This window comes from Saccopteryx bilineata, chromosome 1 (genome assembly GCF_036850765.1).
Source record: "Saccopteryx bilineata isolate mSacBil1 chromosome 1, mSacBil1_pri_phased_curated, whole genome shotgun sequence".
In the NCBI taxonomy this organism is placed as follows: domain Eukaryota; kingdom Metazoa; phylum Chordata; class Mammalia; order Chiroptera; family Emballonuridae; genus Saccopteryx; species Saccopteryx bilineata.
In genome coordinates, this window is record NC_089490.1 from 278,090,181 (window position 1) to 278,102,147 (window position 11,967).

At 41.2% G+C, this 11,967-nt stretch overlaps 1 protein-coding gene across 1 annotated transcript; it reads right to left on the bottom strand.

Annotated features, from left to right (window-relative positions):
• Positions 1–2,435: 2,435 nt before the first annotated feature.
• On the bottom strand, positions 2,436–3,335 carry TAS2R1 (taste 2 receptor member 1). The gene has a single exon (XM_066253608.1). The coding sequence runs from the start codon at positions 3,333–3,335 to the stop codon at positions 2,436–2,438; it is 900 nt and encodes a 299-aa protein (XP_066109705.1).
• Positions 3,336–11,967: the final 8,632 nt, after the last annotated feature.

Below are 11,967 nucleotides of genomic sequence, written 5' to 3' on the forward strand. Positions count from 1 at the left end.
ATTTGAATGAGTGAGAATTTAAAAGGCATTTATAATTCACAAGACTTTAAAAACTGTTTTTTTAAAAAAAAATACTCAAATTGTTGCAGAATTTGTGTTTTTAAAAGTCTTTTTTTAAAAGCACATAGATTAGCCTTCTCAGTTGGAGTCACCATTTTTAGTCACTGAAATCATGGGGAATCCCTGGAGTTTGGGCATTGACAGAGTCAGAACGGAGAGGGGCACAATGTGGCAACACTTGTCCTCTGGTCAAGCGTGCTCCATGGGGTCGCTCATGGAACCCTATCTGGAATGAAACGGGCTGCTCGGCTGGCTTCCTTTCCAGGTAGAGCCTGCCTTGTGGCCCATCCTCCTTTGCTACTGACCAGCCAGGTGTGGATCTCCTCAGGAAGCCACAGGAAGCAGAGGAAGCATGGACATTGTCACGTCCTCTGGCCTGACCCATAGGTATGAGACCCCACAGGCACACCTCCCAGGGGTCCCAGTGTTCAGTCCACCTCTAAGAATTCTGGGGTGGGGTAGAGGGAGATGCCACGCCACTACAGAGGCTAAGCCATGCAAGATGAGCAGGATGAAAGTGATTTGTCAAGGCTAAGGAGTCCAGATGAGGGTGGCTCCAGAGAGTCCGAAGGCTCAGTCTGTTTTGCTTCCACAAGGAAGCAATTAGTGTCCTAGCAATATCCATCAATACGATGGCTAAACATTTCTGCAAGAAATATATTTCTAGGAAAGTAGATTGTGAAATGTTTCTAGAATAGGTTGCTTTAGCATGCATTCTCCCTTTTATAACTCTTGTAAATATACAAACAGTCATACCTTGATACTTATTTCATTAACTAGCATTATTGAAGCAGGAATTGCATGAAATTCAATCAGAATTTGGTATCTGAGGTAAACCTCACATTCGAGAGTTGTATTTGTTTCTTCCTGAAGTTTTTGAAATTGCTTCCATTCTCTCTCTATTCACCTGCAGGATGACACACCATGCAGGCATCTAAACTTGAGATGTGCAAAAAATAAACGTGATTTCTCACTGTCCCTTCTCAAAGTGGGGGCAGTAATCACCTCTAGGACCCAACTGCTCTTTCCAGAGCTGGCTGCCTGAGCACACAGTTAGCTATAAACCTTCCCACCAAGGGGCCTGTAGGAAAAGGAAATAGGAAGATGGAAGCTATTATTTTGCTCCATGGGGAAAGAAGTATGAGACCAGTGGGACGAGGAAGGTCAGCCTCAGCACTTAATTCCTACACCCAGAAGGTAAATACTTTCCTGGATCTTCAGAGGCAAAGACCTCTGTTTGTGCAGTACAACCAAGCCTGCATGTCTTGGGCTAGTAAATCAGTATTTGACATCACTTTACTGTTGATTGGCAAATCCAAACCTAAACACATTTTTCATCATTAAACATGAACTATGATATATAGCCAATCTAAGGGACATCTTTTACTTTATTGGAAACAAAAAGGTTCCGAAGCTGTTTTGGAAATATACATATCTTAGCATCCAAACTCATCAAATATAAAATGCATTGTGACTTCAAGCAGATGGTGACACCCCCAGACCACCCACCTACTGATGTTGCTTCATTGGGAAGATAGGCAATGTGGTTGAAGTTCCAGATTGCCACTCTCAGTTGGAAAGGTCTTGGAGCTGAGCACACAAGTGCAAAAGGAAACATCTCTGCAAGCCATTGTCTGCTCAGTGTGCTCAATTGGGGGAAAAAGAAAAGAAAGACCCAGCCCTGCATTCCTCTTCTTACTCCACCAGTCTGCTTCTTTATTGGTTGATAAGACATGTCACCACAGACTCTAGGCTCTCAGCAGCATGGAGTAGATGGACATGCTTACAAGGACACAGGAGGCAACCCTGTCTGCAGTTTCTTCTCTAATCTGATGTGGAAGAATGGTTCCATTCTCTGTGACTAAAAAACAACAGAAATAATATGTAGATAAACAAGAGATGAGCAGTGAGCCTTTTTTTCTCAGGATAAACCATCTAAGACTAGGCTTCAGCCTACAGAGACCCTCCAGTGTTTGTGCATCCTTCTGGCATCACAAGTTCAAATGTGTTTTTCTTTCTCTTTATACTTTTCATTTTGAGATACTTGTTGATTAGCTTGCAGTTGTCAGACATAATACAGAAAGATCACTGTACCACTTACCCAGTCTTCCTTAATTAGGTTACATCTTATAGAACAATAGTACATTATCAATAAGAATATTGACATTGACATAATCCACCAACATGCGCTGTGCTTTGAAAATCAATTTAACCCTTTGAAAAAGCAGCAAATCCATAAAAATGCCTCAGGTTCGACACACAGTCTTTAGATGATGTTTTGTGTGTTTATGACTGGCTTGTTTGGCTGAGAGAGCTGGGACAGGCTATGTTAACTCACTGAGCTGTGAGTTCTTCAAATGGATCAATGTGCACGCTCACTGACAACACTTACTGTGGAGGAGGAACTTCTTTACATTCTGTTTCAGTTTAGGATTTCCTAAAACTAAGATTACAGAGTGTATAGAGGGGTATGAACCCAACACCAAGATGCAGAACAGAAAGAAGAAGTTTCTGACCTTGAAAGTTTGAGAAAGGACTACAAGAGACAGCATGTACTGGGTGAGGTAGAGGACCAGGAAGGACAGGATAGACAGGAGTACGGTGACGTGGACAGTTGTGCGAGAGTTCCTGGTGCCTGTCGCTGTGCTCATCATCTGCTGGGTGTGTCTCCCCAAGGAAAATATTAAGAGAAGACTAGAGATAAGGAAGATAAGGAAGGGCAGTAATATATCAATGACAAGAAAGGCAAACTGTAACACAGATATTTCATTGATTGTAGTTGTTGCATTTTGGAAGAAAAGAGCCAATGAGAATTTTTGGGAAAAAATCCATGCTTGTTTACTGTTGAAAACAGAAGTGAGAGATGTATATAGCAAGGACCCGAAAATCAGCCATGGCACCAACTTGGAGATCCTCAACTTCAACCAAAAGATGAGTGGGTGAGCAATGGTGGCGATTTTGGCACAGTAGAAAACGCTGAGCCATGTGGCAAACCAAAGCTCCAATTTGTGTACAAATGTGAAAACTGTACTATTCTCAACAAATCGAGAGAATTCAATCCAGGAAATAACAATCAGATGAACGTAGAAGATGATTATCTGGAGACAAATCCTGGAAGTCGCCAGGCAACAAAGAAGGAGGTCCACAGGCAGCATCTTTTTCTGCTTGATCAGGTCTATGCTGTTCACAACCACAATGATGCCATTTGCTAAAACTCCCATGAGAAACTGTATCACTGCAAAAATAAAATAGGTAATGACCTCAGACTCAAGCATTTTGACAAGAAAAAAAAAACAGGAAACAATTACTTTAAAAACTGATGTAGTTATAGATTTTTAGATGGCTTGAATTATTCCAGTTTTCTGTTATTCTTCAAGTAGATTAGAACGCCTTTAGACGACACAACTCTAACCAGAGAGGCAGTGAGGTAGGAAGGTAGCAGGCGTGTGTTTATAGCACGGTTTTCCCAATTTAGTTCCAAGGCAGTCAAATAAGAAAGAGATACTCCAGCAACAATTTGCTTCTTCGGGGTGGCTTTTGCATTTTCCAGGTCTACTTAGCTTACAAAGTCATCATCACAAACAAATAGTGGAAATGAGACACCTTCAGGGCTGAGAGAAGGACTCCTCCATTACATAATCAGTAGAAGTTCCTCAATCCTTCACCGGTACCAGGAATATTTCATTGTGCTACAGGTGGGATCCTGCTTAACATTTGTGATGCATTCTTTAAAACTATATATCTATTTTAAATTGTTACCTCTGCTATCATGATTCATTACACTCAGCAATGTAAGGGTCCTAAGGTTGAGCAAGTCAGGACCACCTAAAACTTAAAACAGTTATATAATAAAATATATGTGACAAACAGAAAGCATCACAAATATGTGTGTTCAATAGGCCAAAGGCCTAAAGGAAAGTAATTTTCAGCAAAGAGACTCATTCAGTACTGTTCACACCAGCAATTATCTGCAGAATGAATAATTCAGGGATTAAATCTTTTCCTGGTTATTTTTTTAAATTATGAATTTTATGACATGAGCTTGTTATTCCAGGAAAAAGTAATGTTAAAGGAGTACATGATTCAATGTGCTGTTATAACTGTCTAACACACTATTTTTTGAAATATTAAGTTAGCATTTATTAATGTGTATACTGTGACGGGTCTTCTGCTAAACCAGGTGTTCTCAGTCTCAACACTGTTGAGATTTGGGTTGGTTAATTCTTTGTTGGCATAGGGAGGGAGCAGTCCTGTGCAATATAGGATGTCTACCAGCATCCCTGGCATCTACCCACTGGATACCCATAGGATATCCCCCTTCCTGTGTGTGACAGCCAAAAATGTTTCCAGACATTGTCAAATGTTCCCTGGGTGTCAAAATCACCCACAGTTGCCTAAGTGGTGGTGCAGTGGACAGAGCGTCGGACTGGGACGTTAAGAACCCAGGTTCAAAACCCCGAGGTCACCAACTTGAGTGTGGGTTCATCTGGCTTGAGCAGGGCTCACTACCTTGAGCCCAAGGTTGCTGGTTTGAGCAAGGGGTCATTCACTCTGCTGTAGTACCCCGGTCAAGGCACAGATGAGTAAGCAATCAATGAACAATTAAGGTGCAGCAATGAAAATTAATGCTTCTCATTTCTCCCCCTTCCTTTCTCGATGTCCCTATCTGTCTCTCTCTTTGTCTCTGTCACACATACAAAAATCACCCATAGTTAAATGGCACTGTCCTAAACACTGGGGAACAGTGGTGAATAGAACATAGTTCCGTCCTCCCAGCACACAGAGACTAAAGGCAGAGCAAGCCATGTGTTTAGTGTGACATCCAATTAAATTAGTTATTCCAACAATTCACCACCAGAGCACAAAATGGGAAAATAATTATTAAATGTTGAGGGAATTGAAGCTTTTTCACTGTCGTATAAGTACTGCTTGCTAACCAATTGTGCCACTGGAGCCTCCCAAACTTTTTCAACTTAGCATTTGATCATCACATTTCCAGCAGATCCACTAACAAGGCATATGTCCTTATGGATACATGGTACTTTGTCCAGAAGTGTCATAAAAGATATTTAAGATAAATCTTACATTTAGAAAGCTGGAAGAAAAATTATATGAAAACGTTAGTGGTGGGTTGCTTTGTCAACCTGAGTATGTGATGTCTGTGCCCTAAAAGACTCCACTTTGTTCTTCTTGTCACAATTTCAGTGCGAAGAAGGGAACAAATGGGAACGTTTTCAAGGAGGCACGCAGGGAGGCCTCATGAGTGGGTTCTACTGAAACAGATCAGAGTCAAACATGACAATCAGAATAAGCCTTGTTCTTCTCCCTCATGTGGAAAGAAACAAGTGCTAAAAAAAACTTTCCGATTTCACATTCTGCAGTCTGGAGAAGCAAAAATGGAAGGGCATCTACCTATGAAATAACAAAGCCAAGAACTCTCGGAAGAGCAGTAACAACAATTTCCTTGGTTTCCTCAATCAAACCTCTACCATGGCACCTGTCACTTTGCTGCCAGTGCTGGTGGTCATCAGCCATATCCTGGGCTTTCTTCTTGTCTCTGCACTCTTTATTTTGGGGAGTTTTGGCTTAAACAGCATTTGTTAGATAGAACCAAATCCAATTATATAAGCGTTTTCATAACAAAGGAAAAGAGAAATAAGTATCACAAAGTCACTTTGAAAGGGAGCTTTTGCTTTCTAACTCTCTGTTCCTAGAGACATCACATCGTAAACCAGTATGTTGCCAACATCTTTATGGTCTGAGTCCTTCAGTATGGTGGGCATGTCAATACTGGAAAGAAAAAAAAAAAGGTAATGATAAAGCTAAGGTAAAAAAAAGTGAAAAAAAATTTGAGTCCAGAATAGTAATATAGTCTTTCTGAACTGACAGCAAACTAGCAGAGATACTGCATAGCACACCTAAGTCTTAAAGGAAATAACTATATCCAATTCCATTTATTAACATCTGTTTGTCTTTTTGGATTCAAGCATCTTGAGGGAATATTTGGTTCTCAAATATTCTAGTATAACTTTTGTTAAAACTAGCTTGGGTAGTAGAGGTAATTCCTCATGGAGAACTTTATTTTCACGAATAACGGCTCTTCTGACACAGAAATCCCATGGCGTAAAAATATAAAAATTCATGAGGATGAAGCTACATTTTTTTTTCTTTAAATAATTTCCACCACCAATCCCTTCAGTGAGCACACACAAAGGCTGCTGAAGGCACACCATTCCTGCACTGGTGCCAGCCACTCGCCCAAGACTTATATTTTTTTACACAGAAGGGCAGTGGGATAAGAGATGTCTGTCCATAGCAGCGGAACACTTGTGTGGCTGCTACACTAATGTCCCATTCAGACTCCAGCAGCGGCTGCACTTCAGTGCCGATGTGAAGACCTCTGGGGTCATGTTATCCAGCCTTCCCTTTAGATTCTACCACATCCATCAAAATAATCATGAGCCCCCGTCATGCTGTGCTGTGCAGGAGTGAGTTGACTATTTTAATGAGCAATACAACAAACCAAACAGAGAAAAATGGTCCTAAATATAAAAGTCCTTTTGTGTCTCTTAAGCAGTTGGTTTTAGTGAGAAGGACACATCATAGAAGTTCTGACTGTCAGTCATTGGCCCCGAATGGTGACAGTTTTACATGGACAAATGGCTTGGAACAGATGGAACAAGTCCCGATGTGGAGAAATTCACATGATGATTACCTCATATTACCCTGATTAAATCCGCTCACTCACACTCATCTGTAATGAGCAGTCATTAAAAGAGACAATACTAAATATTCTTGAGGTAACTGACAGGCGGAAAGAGTTGCTTATTTATATTCAGATCATTCTGCCCCTCAAAAGAAAGAGCAATTTTTTTCACAGGCAGTTAGACTGACATGGGGAAGCTTTTCACCAGGTAGAATGCTGTAATGATCATCTGTCTGCTTTCAGCAGCACATGGACATTCACTTTGGGATTACAGTCATCATGAAAGTGAACGATAGTTTTAATACCTTTCCCAAATGAGTCTTCCCACTTCATTATCAGGGGAATGATTCCTGTTTTAAGGAACATGCCCATGTATTAACATTATTGTATATTTAATAAGATCATTCAAATGAGACAGAAATAGACCCTGGGCTAACCAAGGCAGACACCCTTGCTGCATCTTCTGTGTCGAACAGCTCAGCCCATGTTAAAGCCTATTCCTTCTAAAATTCACAACCTTCTGATTCAAAAGCTCCAAAGAATCATTCTGCACATCTAGTCATTTGATTCTTTCCACTTGAATACTCAGTTGATCTTTTAGACTGAAATTTTTGTCTTTAACATTCAGATCACTCCCCTATATTTGTCCCTTCACTTTTTCTTTTTATCTTGGTCATATATTTCTGTGTTTTTCTTTACTCTTCACATTATTCTGAAATGTATTGATATTTGCATGGTAGCAAATAGAATAATGGTGCATGAGGTTAAGTCCTTCATGTAAAGAGCCCTAAGTGCTTTACGAACAAGAATCCTGTGTTAGTTATAATGAGGAAGGGGCCCAGAGATGGTGTACTTGGTTCAGATGAGTCACCTCTAGTCCCCACAATTTGTCTTCAGCTCTAAACTGAACAGTGGGATTTCAAATCCTTTCTCACTCCTGATTCTTTCTTTTTTCCTTTCATTTCTTCCATCCTTTCTCCCTTCTTTCCTTCTCTCTTTCTCCTTCCCTCCATGCTTTAACATGTATTTATTGTGTGTATTATGATCTTATGGACTAGGCACTTTCTAAGCATTAAGCATATAGTAATGAACAAGACAAAAATCTCTATTGGCTTGGAAATGACATTTTAGTGGGGAAGGCGAAAATTAAACAAGAAATAAATACTTCCAGGTAACGTAAAAGTGCTACTTTAGAGAGTATGGTCAGGGAGATGGAGCCCTGGGAGAGGAAGTGAGTATTGAAAAGAGTACTGGATAAAAAGGTATTGTCTCTGGAGGTCTCGGGAATGGACACTCCAAGTAAAGAGGGCAGGAGAGATCAATGACCTCTTGAATTAAAAAAAAAAAAGAGCTTGAAGTATTCCAGAAAATCAAATATGCCACTGCAGCATGAGCCCAGGGAGAGGACTGTAGAGGGGCAGGTGTGGCCAAATTGGGGTTGGGGGTGTACTCAAGAACAGACCTGGGGGTCAGGAAAGGGCAAGAGTGGAAGCAGAAGGACCAATCTGAAGGCTGTGCAATAGACTACTAGACAGGGGATGTTGTTGGCTTAAATCAGGCTGGTGATAGAGGGTAGAAAGAAGTGTCTGGATTTGGAATATAATTTGAAGGAAGAACCAAAAAATATTTCAGCTGGCTTTGAGAGGGTGATTGAGGGAAATTAGGACTTACCTGTGGGTCATTCACATTATCCACTGTGAGTTGGTACCATTTTTCAAGAAGGGGAAAACTGAAGGAAAGTTCAAATCTAGAGCCTGTTGGGGACATGTTCAGTGTAAGATGCCTACTCCAGATGGAGATGTCATTAAGCAGTGGGTGATAAATTTGGAGCCACAAGAGCTGGAAATACACATTTGAAATTTACTTGTATAGAAATAATATTTAAAGCCACAAGATTGGATAAGATTATGTAGAGAAGAGATCGCCAACTGGAGTGTTTGAGCACTATAATTAAGAAACAAAATATATTTTGTGCATTCACCTCACCCAGACCGTCCTATCTGATGCTGTATCTGGTGAGAGCAGAGCACATGAGTTAGAATTTGCATCCCTGAAAGCAACCCTGCTAGTCATGGTAGCCTAATCTCTTTACATATGGCTGATTCTATTTGCTGTTTCATTTATAAATTTTGTTCCTTTATTCATAAGGAAGATTGGTTTGTAGTTTTTTTCTGCTGTTATATTTGATAAATTTGATTACCCATGTTATGCTGGATTTATCAAACAATCGTTAAGCTCTTCTTATTTCTATGCACCAGAACAATTTAAATGGCGTGGAAGTGATTTCTTTCTTGCAAAATATAAAGAACTTGTGGTGAAATAATCTGAGGTCACAGGCTTTAGGAAGAGGCAGAACCATTGATTTAGTGCTTAAAATGCTGCACGACTGACAGGCATAGTCTCAATTTGTCCTCTTGACAATTCTGTGAAGTCAATATTATCTCCACTTTAGAGATTAGTAAGTTGAGGTACACAGAGGTTCAAAATTGCCCTCATTCACGTAGATGAAAAGTAGCATTTCCAAAATATGGATGGAACGCACTCTGACTTTAAATCCTATGTATGTCCTTAGCTTTTCAGCCTCACAGCCTCACAGGTTAAGACTCAAAACTATAGTGAAGATTCCCTCCAATGCCATAGGCACGAAGGTTGGATGACTGCCATTTGTTTTTTTCCTGATGAATGTTCATTCCCTACTCTTTTTTTTTTTTTTTTTTTTTTTGTATTTTTCTGAAGCTGGAAACGGTGAGAGACAGTCAGACTCCCGCATGCGCCCGACCGGGATCCACCTGGCACACCCACCAGGGGCAACGTTCTGCCCGCCAGGGGGCGATGCTCTGCCCCTCCGGGGTGTCGCTCTGTTGTGACCAGAGCCACGACCAGAGCCACTCTAGCGCCTGGGGCAGAGGCCGAGGAGCCATCCCCAGCGCCCGGGCCATCTTTGCTCCAATGGAGCCTCGGCTGCGGGAGGGGAAGAGAGAGGTAGAGAGGAAGGAGAGGGGGAGGGGTGGAGAAGCAGATGGGCGCTTCTCCTGTGTGCCCTGGCTGGGAATCAAACCCGGGACTTCTGCACACCAGGCTGACGCTCTACCACTGAGCCAACCGGCCAGGGCTCATTCCCTACTCTTTACCTTGACTTTCTTTGGAGGAACCATCTCTTCTCCACCCTTGTTTATGTGTCTTATTTGGGAGTGTCTCCATCTCAAAACCAGGGATAGGCACATGACCCAGGTGCGACAGTTAACATTTCACGTCAGTGATATATTGCCATACATTTCCACATGCATCTACAGATACGTTTGTTGCAATATGTGATCTTGAAACCTGTAGCTCACTTGACCAGAGGAGATTTATTTAGAGATGAGCATGGAATCCAGATGTGTCAAGTCAGAGCCAATCTGAGAATGTCGTCTGAGCAGAGTGGGCCAAATGTCCCTTTTTGTTGAAAGTAAGATGTTTGTCTGGAGCTGCTGGTAGTCATCTTGCCACCATGAGGGGGAACTTGGACCTGCCTAAGAATGGATTCTATGCAGATGACAGCAGTGCCCAGAGAAGAGGGAGCAGACCAGCGCTCAGAACACCTCAGCCCCAGAGCCAGCCCTCCTTGCTGTTGGCCTTGACATTTGAAGGAACCCGTAAATTCCTAGTTTTTGCTGAAGGGAGCTTGAGGTGGGTTTCTGTCATGTTGGGTATAATAGCTGTGGGCTATATAGACAGGAAGAGATGTGCTTCCCACTGTCACTTTCAGGAATGGGAGCCAGAGAGGTGATTGTCTGAAGTCAGTCACTTAGTGATATACCCAGGGCTGACTCACTAACATCAGTTTCCAAACATGTTTGTAGAAGAAATTTTTAAGAAAAAAAATGCACATTTATTTTCTAGCGTCTCCCTATACATTTAATTGTTATCTTTTTATCATATACTCACTCCAATAGCTCAAACTTCTATTGTGCTATAAGAAGAGTTTCCAATGTATAAGGTTACCACATGGGCATCAGAAGTTTACTTCATTCCAAACTACACAGACTATTCTGGCATTGTGCTACAACTGGCCCTATTTCATCCAGAGGATGCATAGTCTAATACATTTCAAAATACTTCTACATATGAGTTTGTTGCCATATGTGATCTTGAAACCCGTAGTGCCACTTCTGCCCTGATCCAGTCTCAAATGGTTCTCTTTTATCCTAGGAGCCAAACCTCTCTTTTCTGCTTCTCAAAGGTAGAATTATTACTTACAAATTGCAATGAAATGAGATTGAGCATTGCAGGTTTTCAGGCACAAAGGCTGCCTGGAATCTTGTTTCTCCCTCTCTTTCTTGAGATCACCTTCTCCAGACTTAATTTTGTCAGCCCCTGGAAGACCCAGATTATTTTTCTTGCTTTGTTTCCCCAGCAGCTGGGAACAGCCTTTCATGTGCTTTGGGAATACTGGCCCTATTTCCTGTGTCCCAGGCATAGAAATAGATGTGTAGATATACACAGGGATGTTCTATAAATATCTGCTGAATGAGATGAATGAGAACAATGGATAAAGCTCCTCATCTTTAGAAAGAGGTTGCTAGTCAAACTTTAGCACTACATATACTTAGTAATGCTATTATTTCATCTACCTCCCATCATCTAGAATCCATCTTTTGTCAAATTTTTTGGACAAAAAAGTAGGATGGAAAAAATAAGATCTGTGGTGAGATAATAGAGTGAATCTTACTGACTCAGAGGGAGTAAAAAAACCATAAACTTGTTTTTTTTTTAATTAATACAGTAAACTTAATACTGAACCACATCACATCAGATTTTCAAAGGATATTAGAACTTGTGTCAACTTCTTACTCCTGGAAGAAAAAGAAAACAGAATTTCAGAAAAGGTGCTTAATGTCCTTGTTTCAGGGAATATTCAGATGTTGTATATTCTAGAAGAAGAATACTGTGGCTTTATTTCTCCTAGTGCAGCATCCATGGGGTCATGATGAGATCCACTGATGGATGTCACAGTAGTGGCTATGGTGCCCCCGAGGTATGTCTAATGACCATGCTCATAGGGAGAGTAGTGCAAACCTCATATACACGTATTTGTATCCCGCCACTGTTCACTGTGAAGTGTAGACACGGGAATCTTCGAGCCTTCCTCAAAATGTGAGAAAAGAGAAGACCATCCAGCAACAGTACCCACAGCCTTTTGGCCATATGTAGAGAGTCAA